This window comes from Crocodylus porosus, unplaced genomic scaffold (genome assembly GCF_001723895.1).
Source record: "Crocodylus porosus isolate Cpor-Errol unplaced genomic scaffold, CroPor_comp1, whole genome shotgun sequence".
Lineage (NCBI taxonomy): Eukaryota > Metazoa > Chordata > Crocodylia > Crocodylidae > Crocodylus > Crocodylus porosus.
This window is the reverse complement of record NW_017728914.1, coordinates 2,031,911-2,059,589: the sequence shown is the minus strand read 5'-3', so window position 1 is coordinate 2,059,589 and position 27,679 is coordinate 2,031,911. Positions and strand designations below refer to the sequence as shown.

The 27,679-nt window shown below is 43.6% G+C and overlaps 1 protein-coding gene across 1 annotated transcript in view; it reads left to right on the top strand.

The window, feature by feature from the left end:
• The first annotated feature begins 693 nt into the window (after positions 1-693).
• PFDN1 (prefoldin subunit 1) overlaps positions 694-27,679 on the top strand; it is a 58,516-nt gene continuing 31,530 nt past the window's right edge. Inside the window, exons 1-2 of the mRNA XM_019534791.1 lie at positions 694-811; positions 1,174-1,340. Coding sequence (XP_019390336.1) covers positions 749-811; positions 1,174-1,340 — 230 coding nt within the window. The 5' untranslated portion in view covers positions 694-748. The remainder of the gene's footprint in view (positions 812-1,173; positions 1,341-27,679) is intronic.

The following is a 27,679-nucleotide window of genomic DNA, read 5'->3' as shown; positions in this document are numbered from 1 at the left end:
AAAGAGATACCATTTTTGTTACTTGCCAGTCTCAAGGGTATAACAGCATGTCAATAAGCAATTGCATATTTTCTAAGTCCACAGTCCAGAGTACAGAAACATCCTCTGTGTTTTATTGTCTGCTCACTTACTACACTATACAATTTGTTCATTTGTCAGGAATCCCACTGCTGTTAGCAGCACCAAGCCAGGGTTGGGTTTACCACACAAACAATCCTGCAGTGGCCTGGCCAGCGAGCACAGGCTTGGCCCCTTGGGGACATGCAGCGCTGCCCCACTGGGCTTCAGGGGCTCTGGACTGATGGTCACCGGGGAAGGCTGCTTCAGTGCATAGGGCAGGACGTGAGCTGTAGCCAGGTCAGGATGTGGCCTTAACCCCTGCGGCTGCGGCTGCGGAGAAAGCTGCAGGCCCAGGTCACTGCTAGGTCGCCTGTAGCCAAGATACACCGCAGGGAGCAGGGGCGGGACGATCACGCCGCTCCCGCACCTGGCGAGTGAGTAGTGGGACGAGGCGAAGGGAAGGAGCCGGGGCCGGGGCCGGGGCCGGGGCCGGCGCTCGCGGCCGCGCTGACGAGCAACGATGTCGACGTCCCGCCCGCGCTGCGCCGACAGCCCCTGGGCCCCACCCGCGGCTCCACCCAACTCCGAACGCGGGCAAAGCCCGACCTCGATCCTCTTCCGACTGGGGGGAGGGCATAGTAGGTTCCAGCCCAGCGCCCTTCACTGCGCAGGCGTGCGGGCCCTAGACATGCGGCTGCACCGCGCAGGCGCAGGCAACATGGCGGCGCCCGTGGACCTGGAGCTGAAGAAGGTAGCGGCGCCGCGGTCGGGTCCGTCTTGCTCCTCCCGGGCAGCCCAGGGTGAGGGCGGCTGTCTGCGAGGGGGCGCTCGCTCTGGCGGGAGCCGTCCGTCCCCTCCCCTCCCCTGGCTCAGCCCGTGCGAGGCTGCCCGGACCGCTGCAGGCGGGTGGGGGTGGCCTGGGCTCGTGGGCCGGTGTCGGAGCAGCGCTGGGTCCTTGTCTGCGGGCTCGCGGCTGCTGCTGCGGTTTCCGAGGGGAAAGGAAACAGCTGCGGTGCACGGCCTGGCCCCGCTCTCCCCCTTCCCGGCCCGGCCCGGCCCTGACCTGACCTGACCTGACCTGACCTGACCGCTTCTCCCGCGCTTCTCCTTTAGGCTTTTACTGAGCTGCAGGCCAAGGTCATTGACACTCAGCAGAAGGTGAAGCTGGCAGATATGCAGATAGAACAGTTGAACAGGACAAAAAAGCACGCGCACCTCACGGACACTGAGATTATGACCCTGGTGGACGAGACACGCATGTATGAAGGTGTAGGAAGAATGTGAGTAACTTCTTTTGCAGCTGAAGAAGTTAGGCATGAATTAAAGGTTCTTGTCCTCTGAACTTGCTGGAACCTATTGTTCTTTTGATTTGGATTGCTTTTAGGCTTGTTTTTTTCCATAGGTGACAGTGAGCAATCAGGAATATGTATATGGTAGTTGCTCTCTGTCAGATCTTATCTGCTTTATTTAGCCACATCCAAGACAACTTTGAATTTAAGATGACCCCTCCCCACAGTACTTCGATTCTGTACATGAAAAATTATAAATCTGTTGTAGTTTCCCCCCATGTAGAATCTATTTATGGGAGGATCACCTTAATCCCCCTGCCTGCCCACCTGTCATCCCCTACACATGTACACGTCCATTTTTGTGGTAGGGAAAAGCAGCAGTCAGGAGTCATATGGTGGTAGGGAAAGTAATTGGGGGGGGAGGGATAACAGGCTTCCTACCCACCTGAACTTGCCTCCTTGCTACTTCCCCTATGCAGTGATTCTGGCCTGGGGCATGGAGCACACTGGCTCTGGCCCTTGGCTGGCCCAGTGGTGGCAGTGGCAACTCTGGCCCCTTGTCTGAGTCAGGGCTGGAGCCACCAGCACCCCTGGTGCTGAGTGTTCTCCCCTGCATAACCCCCCAGGTTGTACACCTTGAGGTGTGCCATGCACCTACTCAAGTGATGCATAAGCTACCCTAGCCTGATAGCAGGGCAGTAGCAGCTCAAGCTTTGGCCCAGCTCCATACTGAAATCCAAGAAAAAAGCAGTTTTTCCCTTTCTGAAGTCTGTGTGCATGTATGATTGTGTGGAGATGGCAATAAAGCTATGGGAGCACAGCAAAGGAAGAGTTTTTCTTTGCTTGTCTATAAGGGTTGTAAAAACCGTGCTCTTCTTGGTATTGGACTAATGTTTACTGAACCATGATTTCCTTGGATCAGTCCACATCTTTTAAAAAAATAGATACCATTTTTGTTACTCGCCTGTCTCAGGTGTATAATAGCATATTTCAATAAGCAATTGCATATTATTGTTTGCCAACTTTACTCATGCAATTTCACAGTTGCATTGAAATTTATAAACTCTACCAGCACAGCTGATAAATACCTCGTGAACACTAACTGCAAAATTCAAATTTGTGAGAAGTTTATATAAGCCTGTCCAACTCTAGTGAAGTTAGTTATGTCGATGCTATATGAAGGAAATCACAATTGTTAATCTCATCCTTGCATTCAGGGCCTATACTTTTGTAAAAACTATAAAATCACATCCTGCTCATTAGCATGATAATTAATTTATATGAAAGATTTATTTTTCTAGAATTGTTTTTAAAGAACATATGGAGCGCGGTTTGTGCCAGAATGTACAATTTGCCCAGGTGTGCTGGGTTGGAAAGAAGGAAAGTATAATCTCTATATATTGTAATGACTTCAAAACCAACAAAGCTTAACTTAAACTAGTACATGTTTTGATGAAACTCTAACAATGTACTTCTTTTGTAATCACACCACCTTCATAAAAGATTCCTCAATTGATCTGAGATGATAATGCAGCTGGGTATGTATTGCATTCACAGAAGTTTAGTGCTGTAAGGTACCTCATCAGGTCCAGCCCCCACAGCTCTGCGTAGGAAAGACTGCTAATATCAAATAACCCCAGCAAGGCATGCGTCCAGTTTCCTTTTAAGGATCTCCAGGGTAGGTGCCTGCACTCAAGTCAGTGAAAAGAAAAGATAGATAAAAGTTTAAAAGATTTAAAGCTCTTTTCTCATGTTATTTTTCTGATTCAGTAATATCACCAGCTACTCTAGACTCAGTTGAAGGGATGATATGGATGTCCTTTCTGCATAATGTACGTACTTCTTTTTAATCTGTATTCTGTGAACTGCCAACTTGGGAATTTGAAGTTAACATATGAGGATGTTTCTAATGGTCAAAAACTGGAATCGGTTTCCTTCAAAGAGACTAATGATAAAGCTGGCAGGTAGAAATTGGGCACAGAAATGGATGAAGGTGCTCCAGAACAGTACTGCAAAGTGACTCATGGGCTTTATGGGCACAACTGATGCCGCGCTGTGCCGGCAGCTCCTGGGCCCGAGACGTGGCCCTCCCCAACTCCGAGCGAGGGCAGAGCCTGACCTCGCTTCTCTCCCAGCTGGGGGGTGGGCGTAGTAGGTTCGGGCCCAGCGCCCTTCACTGCTCAGGCATGCAGGCTGCAGACATGGGGCTGCGCTGCGCAGGCAACATGGTGGCGCTCATGAACCTGGAGCTGAAGAAGGTAGCAGCGCCATGGCAGGGTCCGTCTCGCTCCTCCCAGGCAGCCCGGGGTGGGGGCGGCTGCCTGCGAGGGGGTCCCAGAACCCGTGCACCTATCTCCTTGACAGCTGGCAGGCTTCGTGGTCGCAGCAGGGGCTACCATCCCTGCAGCTTTCACTCTGCTGCGCCTTAACACGGTGTCACCCATGTCATGAGTTTTGCTTGCTTGCAGCTTGAGGTGCAGTTTCCCCCAAACCCCTGCAGTTACCTCCTTGAAACTTGGCAGGCTTTGTGGCCTCACCAGGGGCCACCACCCCTGCAGCTTTCACCCCCCTGTGGTGTAACTCATACATGTAACATGAGTTTTACTTTCAAGAATTTGGGGTGCAGTTCCCCCCGAACCTCTAAACAGATCTTCTTGAAACTTGGCAGGCTTCATGCTCTCAGCAGAGGCTACCACCCCTGCAAGTTTCATCCAAATCAAACAAAAACCAACGAAGTTTATAGATATTTCATTGATTTCCCCATTATATTCTATGGCCTGATCTCCTTTGGAGCCGCTTCGGCCAGATGGAAACCAGAAACCAATCCGGAGCTCTGGATCAGGTCTCTGGCATCTGAAGCGGCTGAATCCAAAGCTGGATTGAATAGCTGGGTACTCGCACAGGCCTAATGCACAATATAACCTCATAACCAAGGCATTTACTATTTAAATTCACATACTCAGTACAGATTTCCATACCTTATGACAGTTGTTGACCTATAGATCTTGACAGAGAAAGGGGAGAATATAAAGTTTAGTTAAGCCTGTTGTTGATAAATCATGCTTGAGATTCCAATAGTCTGTTAAAGGTAACCTGGAGGTTTGTTTATACTGAATAGTCATTTCAAGAGTTGTGAACCTATTTCGTTTAATAATTCAGATGTCAACATCTGAATGCCGTCTTACTCCTTTACTCTTGTCAATCTGGCTTTCTTTTTGAATATAGCACTAAGACTGCACCTGTGGCCTTCGTTGTTGATCTTAGCCTGGAGATTGACACAAGAAATTGTGCCCTGCTTTTCTTACTAGATATTTCAGCAGCATTTGATATGATTATCCAAGAGATGCCAATAAAGCATTTATGTGACCTGGTGGGTATTTGCAGGATAGCTTTGTTCAGCTCTTTCCTGGCAGGGAGGCTCCAGATGGTAGTAATGGACAAGTGCTCACTTTCCCTTTTGGACCTTTTCTAGGAGGTCCCCAAGGCACCATCTTTTCACTCCCCTTCAATATGTATGTGAGGCTGCTAAGTGACATGTGTGGAGATTTGGAGTGAGGTGCCATCAGTTTTCTGATGAGGCTCAGCTCTACTTCTCTTTCTCATCTGACCCAGGCTCCGCAGTCTCTCTTCTTTTCAGTGCCTGCTGCAGCTGGGGACTGAATGTGGGTAAACCAACTGAAACTGAATCCATACAAGACAGATGTGATGGTGGGCAGACTGCTTGATACGCAGGGGATTGGAACACTTACCATTGCTTGGATTCAGCCTCCTCTTGTCACTCAGGTTTGCAGCCTTGAAGGTGCTCTTGGATCCTCTGCTCCACTTGGATTTACCAGTGGCAGAGGTAGCTAGGAGACGCTTTCATCAGTTCCTATCTGGTAAGAAGGCTACAACCCTTTCTTTCAGATTTAAATGTGGACATTATTCATGCCTTCATAACTTTGAAGCTAGACTACATGGGGTTGTGCTTGACCTTCTGGAAGCTCCAGCTAATGTAGAATATGGCAGCACCTTTTGATAGGGAAGAGTTGCCAGAGGGGCACAGCTCCAGTGTTTTAGAGTTTACACTGGCTCCAAGTATCTTTTGGGATGAAGTTCAAGATGTTGGTTTTGACCTGTGAGGCCCTAAACTGTCTAGGCCTGAGGTACTTAAGGGACTGCCTTCCCTCTTATGCCCTATCATGAGCTCTTAAGTTTAGCCAAGAGTAACCTCCTGCAAGTACCATTCATGCGCTGAGTTGATTTGACAAAAATATGCGGGAGAGCATTCTTAGCAGCTGCTGTTAGCTCTGGAACTCCTTTCCTCTTGAAGCCTGCCAGAATCTGAGACTGGGCATCTTTCGAAAGTGCTGTAAACCATTCCTGTTTGTACAGGCATTTAGCATACTGGGTTAGGCTGGTATTCTGTTGAGCAGGTTTTTGTTTTATGTTGCTACTCTACTTTTTATTATAAATTATTTTGTTCTTTTATTTTAAGCTGCTCTGAGCCTTTGTTGGGAAGGGCAGCCCATAAATTGAACAAATAAGTAAATATGTTTATTCTAAATGACAATGAAGTAGAAGATCTTGGTTGTGATAGTGACATGTTTTATCTTCAGTCAGCCGGTTTAATGCTGTACTGTTTCATGAGCCTCATATGAATGAGTTAACATGGTCCCTATTTTCCCCTCCGTGAGCTTGAATGCATTTTCTCTGAGAGATCTTTTCTGTACTGTATGAAGCATTATAGCCCATTTGTCATTCCTAACCTTGGATTTTCTTCGTTGCATTTTGTATAGTATGCAAAGCCAGCAGGTCAGTCCTGCCTCCCTTCAGTGTTGAGAGCTTAGCAGTGTTCATTTTTCTTCTACTAGATCTATTTTTGGTTTGGTGCAAGAGAAGCTTGCACCGCATACTAGGAGATGATGAATTGCTCTATACTGTTAGTATCTACTGCTCAGATGAGACCCCAGGCTTCTGACATCTTGCCAAGTACATTTTAGTTCTGTTACTTCATATTCTTTTGAAAGGTTTGTTACATAGTCTGATATGACTAACATCAACTTCTAGTTTTGCTACTTTAGCTGGTTGTGAGCTGACATCATTTTGTTACTTTAAGAACCACGATGAGAGTTTAAACTGCAGAATTCTGTCTGAATATTTGAAAGTGTTCTCTTTACGTCCTCCTAGCATACAGATAATTAATAGCTCTAGTCTGTTGTACAGAGAAAGTAATTTACACCAGATGCAGTGTAGGGTTCCTGGTAGATCTTGTTGCCATGGGATGCCAAAGCTGAGATAACGATTTTCCTGCTTGTTTTGATATTAAATTATTTAGTCTTCTATTCCTTTCTTAGCAGCTGTAGGTTTTAGGAGTAATGTGATCAAATGGATACAAAAGCTGAGCCCAACATAACTTTCTTGACGTTCGCAAGGACAGAAAAGTACTTGAGGACAGCCATTAATAATCCGATTTATTTATTTATTTTTGGAAGTGTGGGTTAGTTTTCTTGTTTTTGGAGGGGGGGGGGTGTGTGCATGTGTGTATCTTTGAGTCACAGAAATGAAATCTAGCAGTAGAATTTGGAGATGTGAAAAAGCTGTCTTAAAAGCTGTCATCTAGTCCTATTCCTTAGAGAGAGAATTGTTTTCTTGCTTTCAGCACTGTCTTTTGGTTTTGTCTGGTAATTAGATTTAATAAAGCATCCTGAAATTCTACTTTCAAAAATTTTGCAGAAACAGAGATGACTTATCATCTCATATAGAGATTAGGGCTGTATGAAATTTTGCTGCCAGTTTTGTTTCGACTTGTTTTGAGGTCGAAACAGCAAAATCAAAATAAAACGGATATTGTTGAAACAGGCTCAAAATAAAACGAGGCAAGTCGAAATGTTTTGCTGCTGTTTCAACATTTTGCCCGTAGCTATAATGGGCAAAACAAAACCAATATCGTTGAAACAGCTCAAAACAAAATGAGGCAAGTCAAAATGTTTTGCTGCTGTTTCAACGTTTTTCCCATAGCTATAATGGGGAAGGCCGAAACAGCCTATAACTGTCATTTCCAGCCTGATTTGGATGAAATATGCAGAAATGGTAGCCCCTTCTGCGGACATGAGGCCTGCCAAGTTTCAAGGACATAGGTGCAGGGGTTGGGGGAAACTGTACCTCAAGCTGGGGACAAGCAAAACGTGTGTGTGTGTGTGAAGATGCAGCAGGGTGAAAGCTGCAGACCTGCAGGCCCCTGCTGAAGCCATGAAGCCTGCCAGCTGTCAAGGAGATAGGTGCAGAGGTTCTGGGTTCTAGGGCCCTGCACCTGTAGCTGCTGACAGGCAAAACTCATGTCATAGATGCCTGTGCAATTGTATCTGTTGTGGGGTAGAAACTGCAGGCCTGCTAGGCCTGCTGCAACTGTGAAGCCTGCTATAATACCTCACAGTTGTTTAATGAATTTATTCTCACAGCACTCCTGTGAATTGGGAAGTGTAATTATTCCATTTTACAGGTGATTAGCTGAGGCTCAGGGAAGCTAAGGAACCTGACCAAGTTTGCTCTGGAAGAACTGCTTCAAAGCTATATCTCCTAAGACTTAGGCTCCAGCCACTCATAGATTCATAGATTGTAAGGCTGGAAGGGACCTTGGAAGATCATTGGGTTCAGCCCCCTGCATCAAGCAGGAAAGACAACTGGGGGTCAGGTGACCCTAGCAAGGTGACTGTCTAGTCTCCTATTGAAGATTTCTAGGGTAGGTGATCGCACCACCATTGGAGGGAGCTTATACCACAGTCTGGACACCCTAGTTGTGACACAGTTTTTCATGATTTGAGCCTGCAATGATCTTCTAGGTGTCTGTGACTGTTACTCCTAGTTTTCCCCAAGGGTGCCCTGGTGAACAGTTGTTCACCAAACCCTAGATGTATGCTTCTGATGTAGTGGTAAGCTGCTACCAAGTCCCCACTCAGCCTTCTCTTCTTTTTTAGGCTGAAGAGTCCCAGGTCCCTCAGCCTTTCCTCATATAGCTTGCTGTGCAAGTCTCTGATGATATGGGTAGCCCTTCTCTGGACTCTCTCAAGTTTTACCGCTTCTTTGTTAAAGTCCGGAGCCCAGAACTGGACGTAGTACGCCAGCTGCAGTTTCACCAATGCCAAGTAGAGCAGGAGAATCGCCTCTTTTTCAATGGTTTTGCTGGTGACGTATCAGTTGATGCATGCTAGGGTATTGTTGGCACTGCTGGCTACAGCATTGTACTGCTGGCTCATGTTCATACTGTGATCACTTATTACCCTCAAGTCTGTGTTGGCAAGTGATGGGGGATCTTCAGTCCTGCTGCCTGATGAAAGGCAGCAGTTGCACAAGCACCCGTGTCATGAGTTTTGCCTGTCAGCAGCTAGAGGTCCAGGGCCCCAGAACCTCTGCACCTATCTCCTTGACAGCTGGCAGGCTTCATGGCCTTAGCAGTGGCTAGCAGGCCTGCAGCTTTCACCCTGCTGCACCTTAACACATGCAGTGTCACCCATGTCATGAGTTTGCTTCTCTGCAGCTTGAGGTGCAGTTTCCTCCAAACACTTGCACCTATCTCCTTGAAGCTTGGCAGGCTTTGTGGCCTCAGCAGGGGCTAGCATGCCTGCAGTTTTGACCCCACTGTGGCTTAACACATACACATGACGTGAATTTTGCTTTCAAGACTTTGGGGTGTAGTTTCCCCAACCCCCCTGCACCTATCTCCTTAACACTTGGCAGGCCTCTTGCCCTCAGAAGGGGCTACTATTCCTGCAAGTTTAATCCAAATCAGGCCAGAAATTACAAAGTTATAGGCTGTTTCGACCTTCCCCATAATAGCCTATGGTCAAAACAGCGAAACTGTTTCGAAGGAATGGGACAGCTGTTTCAAATTGAAACAAAATTTGAAATGGAATGCTGTTTCCTCGGAACGCTGGTTGAAATGGAACGGTGCCATTTCACACAGCCCTAATAGAGATACTTCTTCATGTAGCTACATTTGTTGTACAGGTGCTCCTCTCTTAACATTGTCCTGGTTAATGTTGTTTTGTTATTATGTTGCTGATCTATTAGAAAACATACTCATTTAAAGTCATGCAGTGTTCGATTGTAATATTTGGCCACCACCTGCTAGTAGGGAACTACTGTGACATAATTGGATTAGCTTAACATTGTTTCACTTAAAGTTGCATTTTTCAAGAATGTAACTATGAGGTTAAGCCACCAGTGACTGTACATGTTTCTTTCAATGCAGTCAGCTGCAGAATATGACAGTTCACATTGTCTTTTGTATTTACCTTTCATAATCTTGGAGAGAGGTGAGGGGAGTACAGGACTTAAGATATTTCGCTGTTCACCTTACTAACTGGAGGTCACTATATTAAATTTGTTTACCCTATCAGCAAGCTCCAGTGGTAGTGTGCTGTTGAGAAGCTTGATAATGAATCCTAACTGCTAGACCACTTGAGAAAAAATGGGTGAGCGCCAGTCTCTGGTCATTAGGGTGCTATTTAATTAAAATTCCCTCATCCTGCCACTGAAAACATAATGATCCTTCTGTCTCCACCCCCATTGCATGCAGTGAATATGTTCCAAAACTACATACTGAAAACTTGAGGATAAAATAAAATATTACCTGACTTTGGGGCCCTCTATGTATTAAATGCAGCATGGGTCCTGTGGTAGAAAAATTGTGACTTGTGGAATTAAAGGCTGTGTTCACACAGGGGGTGGAATTAAGATTGCAGTCAAGCCTATTTTTGGCATTTCCTAACTTTCTGATAGCTTGATTTTTGCAGCCTTCATAATGTTCTTTAAATTTAGTTTGTTTGTAACTGTAATTTCCTGGGATTTAAGAACAAATTAACTAAAAACCCCAAAAATTTCATTGTGTGACATTGAATTAACCCATAGGTCACTGGCAGATCCACCATAGACATACCTTCTATTTGAGTCAGCAGAGTAACTACTAGCAATATTGGGTGGCATCCTCTGTGTCAGTGGGGGCCAACCTCTTTGCCTGGTGTGCTACAACTTAGCCCTGCACCTTCTCTGGTTGCCATCCAATCCCCTTTGCCTACCCAATCTGCTGCTCTGCTTTCTGCTTCCTGCCCTATTTGCCACTGTGTTGCTTGTCCCCTCCATGATCTGCTCGTGCCATACACAGGCTGCTTTGTGTCATTTGTGGCATGTGCGCTGCTGGTTGACTGCCCCTGCTTTATGTGGACAAGCATTTTAGTGAGAGCAGTGGTGGGGCTTATGAATCCTGGGTTCCGTTCCGGAAAGGCTGTGGTCTACTTTGCCCTGATCCTCCCTGTGCTTCCTTAACCTGTTTATCCCAGTCTGTCTTTTTCCTCAGCCCTGGCACCTTGTCACAGTTCCAGTCTGTTTGGCAGGTTCCAGTCTTACTGCTTCAGCTCCCTATCTCAGTCCAGCACGAAAGCAACGTATTCTTTGCCATTTGGGTGTGCAACTGGAGTGCTGGTTCAATCCTAGGCTCTGGAAAGGAGTGTGCTCAGTTGGAAACAGCCTTTTCTGTTCATTTCTCCAAAACTTGGTCCCTTCTTTCTAGTCCCAGTCCTTCCCTTTTCTAGTCCTATTCTTGTCTTTCCTGTTGCTGTCTTTACTCCTCAGACATATTCACTTTGCAGTCTCCTTGCCTGGTCAGTTCTAGTCACTTATTTGATCTCCTTTACCCTTTTCTCCCTCCTCTCTCCCTGCAGTTTCTTTTTCTCATCTAAATTTTCCTTCCCTCCCCCATTGCTTGCTTGTGGTCATTCTCCCTTTACTTCCTCCCTGGCTGCTTGTCCTTCTTTTTCATCTCCTTTATCTCCTGTTTTGTCCCTCTCCCCAACTAGTTCCTGTCTCTTTGGTCCAGTGAGTCAGTCTTTCTTGCTAGCTATTTATTTAGTCTGTGGTCCTCCTTGTTAACCAGCTGGCTTGCAGTCTTCCCCCATTTCATTCACCAGTTTCCAGACTTCACCTCTACAAATCCCAGTAACAACTCTGTGCTTTTCTTCCACCATCCTGGTCATATCAAATACCCTACCCCAGTCTCGTCCTTTTCTTAACTGTGGTCTCTTTTGCCCTCTCTTCATTCAGATCAGGTGGCTGGGTACATGCCAGCAGAGGGGTTATGGAGCTTATAGGTGAGGAAGATTCCCTTTTAAGCTCTGGTGCCTGACTTGGAGCAGTTTTATTGATTTACATGCCACCCTTCCCAATATATAGGGAACATCCTTCTGAACCCTTCAAGCCCTGTGCTGGAGCCATGGTTGGCTCTTTGGGGATGGCACGTGGACAGTCTAGTCAGCAGTAGGAGCTGTGATAGTGTGGTGAATGGAGAAGGAATCTTCAGAGATTTTAGCTGGTCAGCTATAGCAAGTTTCTACCAACACTTATGGTTTTTCAGAGGCTTATTTCCTGATCAAATTTGGGCAGACTTTGTACAGCTAGCAAAGAGACATCTCTTTTATACAGAGGCTAATTCTGAATTGGCCTCAGATTCCTGCTGTGGGGCATGCAGACTTAAAGAAGAAAAGATCACAACAATTTATTAATACTTGTAAAATACTGTTGATTTCCTTAGATTTGTTCTTGGACTAGCTGGTTTATTTTAGTTGAAAAGATAATGGGCAAATCAGCTTGAGAACAGGCTTAGGATAGAGGATTTCAGCACAGTCCTCTAAAGTTTAGCAAAATTATGAACACCTGCATAAAGGGTTGTAATGAAAAATTGTCTTACTAAAAGATCTTGTCTTACTAGGTGGAGCTACCAGCCCCACTTAAAATAAATTTGTCCCGCGTTTTGCAATCCATGCTTGCTGTGATTAAAACTGTGGTTCACAAATTGTTTAGACTTGAGGCACCCCTTTGAAAATGATGACTCTTAGTTTTCACTTGTTTTGGACTACAGGAAAATGAGTCATTCTTCTGTTGCCAAGAACACAGAAAGACAAGTTAGAATGTTTTTAACACTATGGATTTCTATTTGAAATCTCTGGGGTTATTGCATGAATCATGTTTGCACACCTAACAGTGCTAAATGTGTGTTGTCCCATGCTCCTTTGAAATGATCTCAAGTCACCCTGCTTGAGAATCAGTAGGTTAAAATGGGCAGTAAGCTAACTGACGTTATTTCTGTGCTGTGCTTGTGTAGCTTACTCTTGAGATTAATATATTGGCACTATGAATCTACTATGGTTGAAACTGGATGCCTGACATGCATGCAGCCTATCAATTCACTCATTTAAATTGTACCTAGTAGACAGAGAGTAAACATCTTGGTAGGCTGTGATCCAGTGACAGTATTATCATTTTAAATGCTTGAACTCTAAAGATGTTGTGCCTTGTGCTTTGAAGATCAACAGTCTAAGGCCCTTCTAGATCCCTTAAAGGAACAGTTTCTCTACAACTTCTCTATCAAAGCTTTCCCTTCATTTTGCCTCCAGTTCCTAAATGTGTATATTGGGGTCCAGAGGGGTCCCATGTTGCGTTCCAACAAGTACAAAATATTTGAGGGATTTCTGTGATATTCTAACTTTGAAGTGTTCATCCTGCTATATGGGGTCTAAGATTTTTGAGGGTTTTAAAACAGGATAATGGGACATACTCAATCTTGTACCTGAAGTCCTGGAGACATCTACAATCACTTTGTTCTTTTAAATAAATAAACAATAAAAGTTGCTCAATTTTTCCCATAACTCTTAGCTGCACAAGTGGCAAGGAACTGAGGGAAACTTTTTATATTTTTGGAACCAAATGTCATGCACTCTTTCCCCTGCCCACCCCCACCCACTCCCCCCCAGCCCCAGCTCTGCTTTAGGAACTGTAGACTTGATTCCCTTCTGACTGGCAACGTTCAGCTCTGTTACGGGAAATACACCTGGATCTCTAATAGTGTCTGTGCATAAATACATCTCTCAAGTAAGTGGGCATTGAAGTCCATTTTTGGCCATTTGGCAACCTTGACAACATGCAACAGGATCAACATGTCTGTCTGTTCATGATTGGATCTTTATTTTCAGTTCAGAAGCATCACGTTTGTTGGAACAAGTGCATACCAGTCGATGCCCAGACTTGAGTAGTTTTTAATGTGCATCTTAGTTTTCTGGGGGTTGCAGAATTGTTGTCGACTCAATGCATATTCTCTTGTCAAAAGTAGACTTTACAAATCTTTGCTTGTGAATAAATATGTATATCATCTGTTGTCCTTTGCATATTCCTTCTTGGTGGTATGTCTTGATTGCTGGTAGTGGAGAGAAATGCTCAGTCTTGTTTCTTAGATGTTCATGATCAGAGTTGTATGAATAACTAATATTTGGTTTGCTATTAGTTCCAAAACTAAAAAATGCTTTAGAAAACCATTTCCCTCCTTCTTTTTTTAAAGTTTTCATAGATGTTAGGGGCTAGAAGGGATGATCATCAGGTTCCATCCCCCCTGCACTTGAGCAGGAAAGACTGCTTGGGTCAGATGACCTCAGCAAGGTGTGTGTCCACTGTGCACTGAACAGTTTTGTTTGGGACCTTTTCAGTAAAAGGAAAAGGAATGTGTGAACTGATGGTCATATTCAGAAGGAGCCTTAACTGCCAGCCTCAAAATGGGAGGAAGTAATAATTTCCTTGTACTCTGTAGCCCACAAGTGTTGGGCTTGCACTTTGGCACATTGAGCACCAGGTTAAAATCTCTTCTTTGCCTGATGTTATAGCAGGCACTTAACCCTAGTTCTTCTAGATTGGTGGTGAAAAATACTGAGCTATAGAGAACACTTTTTGTAAATTAATATTTACTTGAGACAGAGTGAGTGACTCCAAAGTGTTGGTTAGGACACTACTGTGAGGAAAAAAACCGGAGTTCCAGTTCCTACTCAAAAAATACTTTGTATAGTTAATATAATATTGGGGTGGAAGAATTTTAACAACATAGATGAACAGATACCTAGCCCACATTATTCCAAAGCCCATTAGTTAGAGATCTCATGTAAGAGGTTGAGGCCTGGATTTAAGTCCTTGTTCCAATTCTGACAGAATTATATCTTCTGCATTCTTGGAGAGTGGTCTAACTACTGGGATATATCTCATACAATGGAACCACTGTTTTCTCTTTACTTGGGTGACACTCATAAAACTAATGTCATAAATCTAAGCCAAAAATCATAACATTTCGTTCTGAAAATGCCAAAATCAGCTCTCTGGGGAATTTTTATTTTGTTTTGTCCAGAACTATTTAAAGTCGATCTGAATTCAAGTTTCAGTTGCCCCTAAACTGCATTTTTGGTAAATAAATTATTCCTTTTAAAGAGTTTCGCCCAGTCAGATTCATGAACAAATTCCAGCCCTGGGTAATTTGTTTTCAGTTGCTAGGTAACAAGCATTACTTTCGGTACTCCTTAGTTTTCTCTTGTAATTAAACATTCCTTTCATATCGATATTATGTCACATCATTCCAGGGTCAAAAGAGTACATAATTATATCTATATTTATGATAAGTTTGTTTTATCACTTTCTCTGATGCTTTACTTGACTTTGCTTCTCTTCCTATCACCAGAGCAATGTGCATAAAAGCAAAAGTTATGTGACCTGGAGCATTCTAGTATTCACAAACAAACTGTCAGTTTTACTTGACTTGGTCTTCTGAAGAGTTGTACCTCACTTTTTCACTTTCATCTTTGTGCAGCTCTTGAGAAGATATATAGCCCCAAAAAATTCTAGTCACTTTTTGCATTGGTGTAAGGGACAGCCTTTCTCTTTAAAATTGGGTATATTGTCTTTCTTAGAAGGCCTGGACAGATGTTAGTAACAGATTAATACTAGAGAAGTGTAAATATGGATTTACAAGCCATAGCACTGAAGTATATATGCACCCCTGATACAGCCTGTGGGTTGGATCAGGCCTGCGTATTCATTTCATCCAGCACACAGGGCTCCTAGAAAGGCTGGGAATTTGGGGGCAGGGTGAATGGCAATGGAACCCACTGCCAAATTCCCAGCTGTAGAACGATGTTGGGGGATACCTGTTGGGGGGTAGAAGCAGATGATGGCTTCAGTAATCACTTGATCCACCACCCCTCCCATATCCAGCCTGTGAAGCTCCTCACATTCTGGAACCAGCCTAAGTGACTGCATGAATTTGAAGCCCCATCTTAAGGTTTGTCTACTTAAACATATTGGCACATGGTAAGCTACAGCGTGAGCTTCCAGCATGTTAGCTATGCTATGGTTGTTATCCATACACATACTCTCCTGTTGTGGTAAGTGGAATATAACTTGCTCCATTTCCACTGAGGGGCCAACCCATTAATGAGCATGTATCTTGGTTGTGTTAGGGAATAGCTAATGTGCTCTAAGTTGACACCCTATCTTAACTTATGATATCGTTTTTGTGTACCTGTACTGTTAGCATTAATAATAATCCCAGTCACCATTCCATCCCCCTGCACTCATCTAGCCAGCACTGGTTGATAATGTCCCTTGTTGATTTGACCAAACAAAAAAGGAATTAAATCTGCTTTGTAAGGGAGTTTTCCAACTCCGCAGCCTACATTTGGAAACCTACCTAAAATGTCTCTTGCAGTCTCTTGCATTTTTTTGGCTTAAAAATCTGTGGATAGCCTATGTCTGCATATTTCAAACAGAAATTAAAAGAGGAAATAGGAGAATATCGTGGTGCGGTGAGGAAATATGTGCAATTCTTTTTAAAAGAAGAATGTTGTTTTATGTTAATTCTACTTTTCTACCAAAGAGAGATCCTTGAACATTTACTCAAACTCTTATTATTATAAGGAAAATGCAAACTAATTATTTTTTCAATGCAAACTGAGATTCTACCGCTGTCTTGATCTAATCTCCAGAAAGAGTGGACAATGCCCTTTAAAAGCCGACTAACTACTATATCATTATTTTTGCTCATACTATATTTATCACAAACTCGGAGGTGTACCACTACTTGCTTTTTTTAAAGAACTAAGTATGAACAATGGTATAAATCTACCATCTAGTTAAGTGTCTAGCAATGCAGAAACTGCTGTTTGGAAGCTGTGTTACTATTTCTGTTTATTGAAGTAATGTAATATGCTAGAGCTGTTGACAGATCCAAAAAAAGTAAAAGCTAATGTAAACATGTTACAGGTGTAGGGCAAATACTGTTTTTTCCCTATCAAATGGGACAGGTGTGTGTTTCTGGCATACCACAGATAATTTTGAAGAAGTAAAGAACACCGTGTTTCGTTCTTTACTTTTAGCCCCTCAAGGGTAAGTAAATTTTATCAGTAGCACATATTTAATCTAGGTAACCTCTTGGGCATGTTAACCTCTTGTAGTTGCCCACACAAAATTAAAAATGGAACACTTAAAATATAGTTAATCCCTTTCTCTGTTAGTGCCGTGAAGCTTTCAGACTTAGATGACACAGATATTATTGAATTATACACATGTTATTACACCTATCTTATAAAAATTTTTAAAGGTTTATTAAACCCAGTGCAAGGACCTGTCCACCTGTGTAATAGTGGAACACTGGATTAGATTTTTAAACTGTTGTTTGTTAGTAAATCATCATCCTGTTATAGACAAAAATAATATTTTCCAGCATAATTTTTCCCCAAGCAGCAAATAAGTGAAGTCTAGCTGTACTGAGAATTTTCTGATTCTTATCTGCTGTCCCTGTGACATAATCATAGGAGTAACTCCCATCCATTCTACGTCATGTGAGGTTATGTAAATGCGTCAATCAAAGGACATAATCTGCTTAATGAGATACAAAACCACACTAGAAAAGTAGCAAGATCTAGATACAAGAGCGGCAGTGGAAACTGTTTTTATTTAAAGCATGCGCAATAGTTGTTTACTATATTGTTTGTTAATCATTCATTGGAATTTATGGGTAATAGATAACTAGATGCAGTAAATAGGTTAAACTAAAGCTTAATTGGTGCGTAATAGTGTTATGTTGTAAACTACGTAGGCAAATTATTTTTAGAATTTTTAAATGGAAGGGGAAAGGGCCTGTTTTAAGTGACAGTGATCTTGGACAGTACAGTTCTGTTCCAGTCGAGATGGATTGCTTTGGGATCAAGGTCAGATCATTGGAAGCCACACTTCCATTGGTTTCGGCCAGTGCTTAAAATGTGCTAATCCCATACTGAATTATTCTGAAAGCTTGAATGGCAGCACAAGTTCAGCATTAAAAAACATCTTTAAATAGATAAGGGCATGACTGGACTTAGCCCAACCTTTTCATGTTACTGAAAAACCTTGGTCTACAACATTGTGTGTGTGTGTGTGTGTGTGTGTGTGTGTGAGACGCTGAGCATTTGAACTAGAACATTGCATTTGTTTATAAATATGCTAGGGTATAGTACATTGCATGCCAAATCATATGTTTACAAAACTGTATTAAAAGAATATTAAGGTACTCGAAAAAGAACTGAATTAAGGTTAATTGTGGCAGTCCTCAGTTTTTCATATGCAGTCATAATATAATTTTAATGTGACATTTTGCTTGTAATTTTTTAATTTAAAAATTAATATCAGATTGGAACCCCAAAGCTGTCATAAAGTGGAACCACTCAATCCCTTGGTCAATTTGGAATCCAGAATCCTTTAATTCCATAACAACATCCTTTCCTACTTGAAATAAAAAGGTCATAGTACTAGTCTGTTATCCTCTCCAGGGGTCAACTACCAAAAGGGATGGGAGAACATTTTGCCAGGGACTTGCACAACTTTGCTAGACAGCAGAGGAATATTTAGAGCCAGGAATCTTGAGTTCTAAACTTGTCTTTGGAGTGTGACATGTGACCTAGTGATTACATAGCAGAACAAAGCACAAATTTGGCACATTCCTTGTGAAGGCAATGAAGCTAATAAGCACATGAATCTTGGGTCCACCATATTAGAGAACTGGGACTGTGTTCTTGTCCTTGCTCTGGCCCATTATGCTATACAACAGTGCTCTGCATTATGCTGCTCCCGTTGCAGTCTGTGGTTTACAGTACTAGAAACAGGAAGGGAATACTGTTGATTTGTATAGTGCCAGGAAGTTCTGAGTTTGGCAGCAGCATGTAGGCAGGGTGTGCAGCTGCAGTAAGTTAAAGTCTTAATTTTCTCTGCTTTACCTATAGCAAGTCAGGGTAGGTATGATGTTTTGGGCATTATGTTTGGTAGTTGAGACAAGGTTTTTGTGAAGCTTTTTAAGAATACATTAGATGAACACTTTTTTAGGATGGCTTAGATGAGGATGTTCTGTTTTAAGCAAGTGGTTGGACTAGATGACCATCTCAGGGTCCCTTCCAGCCCTACTTTTTATGATTCTAAGCTGTCTGCTTCTATACACAGCTCCAGCAGATGATGCTCTATTCAGCTACCTCATCTGTAAAATGGGGTCGTGAATTTTTTTCCTATGGCCAAAGGTGGGAAACATGTCACACCTAATGATCAGGGGTGAGGTGTACAGAATTATTAATGCCAATTTAGAACCCTGTGTCGCTTCGGCACCCATAGCTTCCCCCCAAGTTATTTAAGTAGAGGAGCTTTCCCACGCAGTAGGAGTTTTCACAAGCCTGCCCCCTGTCTCCTTATTTTTAATGTCTGCCTTCCCCTCACCCAGTGAGAGTAGAAATTGTTGCATTGACCCAAATCCCTAATGTTATGCTGGACTGCAGCATGCTCAGTGCAGATGAAATATTCAGATCTTAGCCACAAATATGTTTTACTGAGCATGTACAAATGGCAGTTTTTACAAGTTTAGAACCTGGCCAAATTCTCCCTCGCTGGAAAAAAGAATGTGAAATTGGTGCAATCCATTGCTAAATTCAAGTGTAAACCTTGGAGGCATTAGAGCTTATCAAAGAAATGGTAGCAAGGATTGTTAACACTTGTTGAACAACATGTTTCTTTCTTCATAAGAAATACCTTGAACTAATTTTACTTCATTATATATACTATAATGAAGTGTATATATATATATATATATATATTATAATGAAGTAAAATTAGTTCAAGGTATTTCATATACAGAGATAGAGCTATAGATATCTATACAGAGATAGAGATTTTTACATTATTGTTTATAATATTTTTATTTTATTTTTGATGCATTTTACATTGATATATCTTTTGCATTCAAAATTTGCTACCTGAGCTTTATGGACCATTCTTTTAAATGAATAAAACATCAGGAATTGATTAATCTGTTCAACTATTTCAGCTGAACACTACTTGTACTCATACCAGTAAAAAGAAAAAAAAAAAAAGTGTATTGTACTGAAAGTGTATATGTGTGTGTGTGTATCTCACACACATGCGCGCACACACACTTTCAGTACTGTATGTATGTGTAATATGACATTTTCCTGCCATGGAAAATGTCAGCCTGAATGGTTAATTTGACAAAATTTTAAGTAACAGAAAACAGGGGCTCATAATGGAAAATGTTAAAAAAAACCCCATTTACTAGATGCATCACTAGAGCTCCTCCTTTAATAACTTATATGTCATAATATACTGCTTCATTAAGTTGTGGTGAACAAGTATCTCCATAACCTCATCCAGCAACCGATCAAATATTTTTAAATGAATACCGTGTTTTTAAGTCAAATATAGTACATGTATTTGGTATAAACAAGTTGTGAGTTAATGGAATTGGTTACCCTGTGTAAACATGACTGGGTGTGTTGTGTGACACCAAAGAAGCTGACAGGTGATGGAGCTGACAAAGTTGCTGACCAGTAGTAGGAGTCTGAAGACTCCTTTGGAAGGAGAGGATATTGTAGTGCTCTCTACAGGAGTACAAGTATCTGGACTCTTAAGGGAAAGTAAATTGCTTGCTGCACCTTGAATAAAGTCTGTAGTTGGGGACCAGCAGAGGGTTATTATGAGGAAAATAAAAATCACTCAAAAAATGTTAAAGCATTTTTTGGGAAGAGAGAGGTTATCTTTCTTCTGCTGCTTGGTACTTTGCTTTTTTCCACCCCCCATAAACTTCAGAGCCTGCAATCATTAGGAGATTGGAGCACATTAAAGAGGCTTAGTCAGAACCTTTTGGAAGAGCTGTCTTTTTTTTCTGGCAGCTTCAATTCTGGTTAATTCTCAACAGAATCTCACAAATTGTAACAGAAGAGCCTGATTTGTCTTGGTAGACTATAACTTGTTTTTTACCCCAGTTTTTAAGGACATTAGGGAGCACTTAATGTATCTAAAACATCTCCTGTCAACATTGATCAACTTTTCACTGGTACCACCAGCACAGGTAGTATTCATCTGTTATAGTTGGGCAGATTCAACAATTCTTGACATCCTGTTCTTTTGAAAGAATGGTCCATAAAACTAAAGTTATATAAATAATATAATATTTGATATTTGACTGTTCTTACATTCAAAACTTGCAACCTTAGTTTTATGGACCATTCTTTCAAAAGAATAGGATGTCAGGAATTGTTGAATCTGTCCAACTATATCAGATAAATACTACTTGCGCTGGTGGTATCAGTGAAAAGTTGATCAATGCTGACAAGATCATGATTAAGCTTTACAGTTAACAGCACATTAAGCTGAAAGAGGCAATTCATATTTTTTCCTGGGAGGTGGTTTCATGCTATTTGGTTACAACATTCAGAAGGCATCAGTTCAAAAGACAGTTTCTGTTGCTCTGCTTGTTGGGGGTGAACAGTTTTTTGCCTTGGAAGAAAGAAGTGAAATGAGTTTGGCTTCATTCCAGTTCCCAGTTAATCCATGTCAAAATTTAAAAAAAACTCTGTGGAGCAGAGGTTGGCATTGATCTGGGATTTATACAGCTTTCTACATTGTTGGGCACTTAAAAAGCCTCACAGTTTAAATTAATAACTCTTGGGCTCTGTATGTAGGGGAAGCTTATTAATTGCCTCCTTTTATCCAGTTCATGTCAGTTCAGTTAGTTTTGCTCATTCAACTTCATAGCTGAAGGAACAAACCAATTGCTGTTATAGCGGCTCCATCCCACGCCTGTCCTACCCTGGCTGGGCAGCCCCAACCTCAGCCCCACTCCCTCACCGCGGGGGTCTTGATCTGCCCCCCCACTCCCTCCCTTTCTCTTTCCCTTTCCCATCTCTCCTCTTCCCTTCCACCACATCAGATTTACCAGCTTCACACAGCTCTCCAGGCTGCTGGGTTGTGCTGCTTGCTGCCTACGTGCTGCACTGTGGCTACGTACGAGCCATTTTTTGACCAAATTATCAGCCACATTAAGCTGATTTCTGATGCAGACAATTTTCTTTATATCTTTCTGATATCAGATTGACATATCAATGCACCTCTAGGGGCAGTGGACTTCAGTTGAATGGAAGTTGACAGATTATGTGAGCTGTAGATCTTTTCCTCCCTTTTAAATGTCCCAGAGTAGTCCTTTGTATGCTAGGTAGAAATGGATGCCCTAAGGCAGTAGTTCTCAACCTTTTTTTGTATTGGGACCCATTTGTAAACATTGATGGCCAGTCCTGATCCATTGCTCCTCACTCCCATACCCAGCGTCTGGGGTAGAGGGGGTTGTGTGGGGCATTGGGGTCCCAAACAGCCCCTTGCAGACTGGAACTCTGCCAGCCTGCAAGGGAAAAGCAACAATATCCTATGTTTTTTATTTCCTTTAAAGGAGAATCCATTTTAAAAGTTTGTTTGCTACCTTTTCTTGCAGCCCATGGGTTGAGAAACACTGCTTTAAGGGTTCAAGTCTCTGCAGTATCAGCTGGTAGTCGGTAACTTCATACACTCTGTGCCACATTCAAAATACTTTATTTTATTTGGATGTATGCCAAAGAAAGCACCTATCCCAGACCTTCCAGGTTCTTTTGACAAACTCAGATTCAATGGATTTAATACTGACATGTAACAGAAATAAAATTGTGTGTAATCTACTATAGTATGTACCACAGGAAAACATAAGTGTCTAATTTCTCCCATACTCAACAATGAACTACCATTCTAGTTGGGGCAGGGGTTGGCAACCTGCAGTCTGTGGACCCAGTCTTGCCCATGAAGAGGTCAGATCTAGCTCCCAGGAGTGGTGGCATGGAGCTGTACTGTGCCACCTGTCCCATCTGCAGTGTTATCCTCTTGCAGAGCCTGATACTCTGCCATGTCTTGATTTACCTGCACTGCAAATGGGCCAAGAATCTGCAGTGAGAAGGCAGCTGGCCATTTGGGAGAGGCAGAGACTTGGGGCCTTGTAATAGGTGGTTGGTTTGCTGCAGCAGTTGGGTCACGAGCTCTGGCTTGCACCAGCAAAAGGTTTCTGACCCCTGAGCTAAGGTATTGGCTACATTCAGTAATATTTCTAAAGTTGGGCTAACATTGCTGAATTGTGTTTATTAAAAATATCCTGCTTTTGTGGTATACTACCTGTTTTTTGACTGCACAAAGTAGGCCTCCCTGCCTTTTCCAATGACTGGCAGAAACATCCTGTTTCCATAGCTGGGTGAAAATTCCATAGCTAGTTGTGGGGGGTGCTAAATAAATTAGTAAAACTGAAACTCTGGCACTTCTGAAAATGAAGCCAGTGATTTAGGTGGCTAAAAGTCAATGTAGTTTCTAGCTTTAAAGTCTCATTGCTTTCATTAGTTACACTGCATTTGAGAGTGGCCAGTCTAGCCTTGGGCTCTGGCTCATGGAAGGGCGTGCAAAGGGAAGATATTTTTTTTTCCAACTGACTGCTGTTGATGTATGCAGAAGATAAGCTTTTATTCAAGAAGGAAAATGTCCCATCTGGAAGATCTTTTTAAAATAAAGGTAATGTTCTGTAGTCTTCTGAAGTCTGCATGAACAGCTTCAGTGGTGCTGGCACTGATTGCAGATTTTGTCAAGTTGCTGCACAGTAAAACTTAACCAGAATCATGTCAGTTTATTTTGCTGTTCAGAACAGTGGGCAGTAGGGGTGTGTACAGCGAGCCCTGTTTGATTTGGATTTGGCCTGAACCAGGGACAGTGATTTAGTTCATTGATTTGGATTTCACTTTTTCTACATACTTTGAGGTACCAGTGCGACTCGTGATCTCTGCGAAGCTGGGGCGGATAGAATGTCCCACAGGAGTGGGGGGGGGGCCGCCTCTGTGTGCTCGGTGGCGAACCTGGAAGCGGACCAGAAATACTTGCGGTCTACTTCTGGGTGTGCTGGGGAGTGCACTTGGTGATTGGGTGCAGGGGGACCTCAGGTTCCCACCCCCCAGACCCAGGAGGCACCAGTCACTGAGCTGGGGGGGGGGCCACGGGATCCAGAAGTGGACTGGAACTGCTTCTGGTCCATTTCTGGATCTGCTGCTGAGCGCGTTGGGGAGCCCCCTGCACTTCTGTGGGACGCTTCAAGCACCCCAGCATCACAACATTCGTGAGCCCCTGCTACCTAGAGGTATGTAGAAAAAACTTTTAAAGCTGTGTCAGTGTTCACATTGGAGAGTTCTGATTCAATTCAGAGAGATTATAGGGTCCTCTGATTCTATTCGGATTCAGAGATTTGGCCACTGGGCAACAGTGAAACCAGATGAAGATCGGGGTCCCTTTAACTTGGGAAAGCAGTTTACAGCAGTGGTGTCAAATATATGGCTTGTGGTCAGATTTGTCCTGCCCAGCACCTTTATCTAGGCTACTTGAGGGCACTAGAAGTTGGGCCCTTTGACCCTTCTGGGTATGGCTGTCAGCAGTAAGCTTAGCTTGCTGCTGTTGGACCCTGAACTCCTGCCAGACCCTGTACTATGGCTCCTGCTGGATCCTGCATCATCCCCGCCATCACAGGACCATATGTCACTGCTGCAGTGGCTGTAGCAGCAGACCTCAGGCCCTGGGTTGCATCTGGCCCACAGGAACTCCAATCTGGGGCCCTTGGTAAGTTTGATACCCCAGCTTTTCAGCAGATGTGACAGGTACTGAAGCTTTCCTTTTAGAAAATCCAACTCCACTGTTCCCTAACCCATGCATATCGCACAATAGGCAAGGAAGTGGAGATGTACCCATAACGAGAGAGGAAGTCAGAAACCAACTGCATGCAGGAGAAATCATTTATGTTGTAGCAACACTGAAATGCCCCTAGTTGTGTACCGGGACCTCATTTTGCTAGATCAGGGGTCAGCAACCCCTGGCATGCATTCCAAGCATGGCACGCAGGGCCATTTTGCTTGGCATGCCATAGCCAGCCCTGGTTCTGGGTAGTTGCTGCCAGCGACGCAGCCTGGGCTGCTCCTATCAGGGCTTGCAGCATCCCAGCTGTCTGCTGGGAGGAGCCTGGGTTCCCGGCTGGCAGCAGCTACCCAGAGTTGGGGCTGGCTGCAGCCAGGAGGGTCAAACAGCTGTGCCGGGCTCTGGAGCCCTGGCATCAGCTTCATACTGGTGTGTGCAGGTGTGCCTTGGAGCTGGCAGTGGGGGAGGGGCCTGAGGCAGTGGAACCCCAGTCTCTCCCACACTCCTGGCACAGAGCTGGTGACTGGGCTCTGGAGTCTGCGCAACTGTTTGTAGCCAGCCTGGGCCCTGGGCAGCTGCAACACAAGCAGTGGGCAGGCTACAAATAGCTGTGCTGAGCTCCAGAGCCCTGGCATCAGCTCCATGCTGGTGGCAACTGTTCATGTGCCATGGGCACTTTGGGGCAGGCTTTGCTGCCCTGCTGTCTGCCCCGAGATGCCTGTGCAGTCACCACCAGCATGGAGCTGATGCCAGGGCTCTAGAGCCCGGCACAGCTGTTTTCAGTCTGTCTGCTGCTTGCTGCAGCTGCCCAGAGCCCAGGCTAGCTACAAACAGCTGCACTGGGCTCCAGGGTGGGGGGCAAGGGGCACAAGCAAGGCATCCTGCCATGTACCCCTTGCCCTCATTTAGTTTTTCTGGCATGCCGGCACTTCAGCACTGTCCAAAGTAGGCATTGTGGTATTTTTCGGCACTGGCCAAAAAACGTTGCCTACCCCTGTGCTAGATGCTTTATGAGCACAGAACAGCACGACTGTCTGTGCCCCAAAAAGCCTACTGAGGTGGTGGAGGAGGAGGAATACTATCTTCCTGCAATCAGGGGTTGTGAGAGAACATAAAATATATCAATTCCCGGTAGCTGGAGAGTATTAAAGGTAGAAGAGTGGACAAGATGGAAGAGTATGCCTGATAGGAATGCCAGCAACATACCCTTCCTTCTTGGAGGTTGTGGGGTTGGGCTTAGCTTTTTACAGTGGCTTTGCTCCTGGCTGACATGACCCTCATTTTCATCTTAGTTGTCTGACTGTTAAACAATTTTTATCTGCAAATGATACCAGTGGACTGTGGGAGGGTGCAGGGAAAAGGCAGAAGGTGAAGGAATGCATTTTGTGGGTTTTTTGGTTTTTGGTTTTTTTAAAGGTATACAAGGAAGAGAGATTTGGGAGGAAGAAAGATATTGGGAAGATTCAGAGTATTGTATATAGGGAAGAAAGGAGCAGAGCTTCTGAAAACTACACGAAGTAGAACTAAATTCTAGAAGATGTAGACTACAAGCTGGTTAACTTTAGGTGGAAAATTAAATGTTAATGATAATGGACAAAGGAGAAGAAGTTTAAAGCCTAGAAAAAAATCACCAGTGAGGAGTTGAAAGAAAATACAGACAACCACGTAGTGCAGAATTACATAGGGAAAGGTAATGTAAGAGACGGCCAAGACAGTTGGACTCAAAAACACGAAATACACAGTAGCAGTGAGAGAGTGGAGTAAAACAGTGAAGGGGAAGTAAGTGTAAGAAAATCAGGAAAAGCGTTGCAAAATACAATTGAATATAAAATTCTCTTTACTGTTAATTGGCAACATACTAAGAATAAGCATAATATTCAGCTCTTCTGTTCCTGTACATTTCAGGACTGATGGTACTACGCAGCTTTCATCTTGCCTTAATCCTGAGGCTGTTAGGTTTGAATTCATTTTCCAAGCTGTACATAGGGATGCCCATTTTTGTTCAAAGAGCATCTTTCAGCCCCTGCGTAAACATGTTAATAATATACATTTGTCATGGGACACAAGTTGAAGTCAAACTTTTGTGCAGGAGACGAGGAATGTCATCTGGCTCTGCCTAGTCTAAAGCTGTTTGTTTTAGTTGTTCAGTATGAGCACTTGTTACCTGGCATGAAGACATGGACCCAAATGCCAGTTGGCACTGCAGGGAGACCTTGAATACATTGATATGACCTGTGGGGGCTACTTTTAAATCCTTTTGGGTGACTTTGTAAGTAGTGAAGTGGCTAATCTATTGCTTGGACGTTTTTTGATGAGGGGTGGAAGGGTTGAAGGAAGTTATGTAAGGTTCCTAAAATGTATTTGAACTCAGTTATCCGTTACCTCTTTGCAAGCCGTCAGTAACCTATTCTGAGAGCTGTTTCCAATTCTGTTTCCTCAGAATGCTACTGAGAGTAATTTGGGAAGAGACTGCTTATGATAGCTGCATTGGATTGCTGTGACTAAACTGGAGTAATTGATAAGAAATTTATTGTCATGACTTATTTGCAAATTTGTCAAAAGGAAGAATAAGAAAATTGTGACTACAGTTTTAAAATAAGAAAAGGAGAAGAAACTGAACATTTTTAAAAAAGTGTAGTGGTTCAAAGTTCACTTAAAGCCTACTTGCTGGGAAAACTATAAAAGATCAGTAAAGGTACATGAACAATCAGAATTTTGTCTGTTATGACAGCAGTCATGAACCCTTTGGAACAGACTTATCTCAGCCATCAGACTGGTTTATAAAAACATTAGTACCCAACTCATTATCATTGAAACTGAACTGAGTTCAGCCTTTTTGAACATATGCTGCCCATGGATGAAGTCTTCTTTTAATGATTCTTAATTATACACATTGCATTTTTAAAGTAATCATTTTCCCTTTTTCCAAACTCCTGCTGTGAGATAAAAGAATGATGGGACCAACACCAAATACTAGTGGTAACAAAGTATCGTTTTTGTAGGGGTGTACCGATAGGGATTTTTGAGGCCGATACCGATAACCAATATTTAAGAAGGCATATTGGCCGATACCACTCTGATATGTAATGCACTGACTGCAGCAGGTAAGTCTGGTGTGGTAGGAGGAGGGAAGAGAAGGGGCAGGGGGAGAGGGAAGGGGTGTGGGGGGGCAAATTAAGGCCCTGCTGTGAGGGAGGGGGGCAGGAGCAGGTGCTGCCCAGTCAGGGAGGGTGGGCTGGGGACAAAGTCGCAGCTCGTCTAGGGGGCATGGGATGGAGCAGGGCTCACCTGGGGGGGTGCAGAGAGAGGAGGAGACAGCTGGTCCGTTGGCTTGTCTGCCAGCTCCCGCCACTGCTGCTGTCACTCATCCAGCGGGGTGGGGCGGGGCATGTGCTCCCAGATCTGACCTGGGCAGGGCAGGCTGGGGCTGGGGCTGTTGC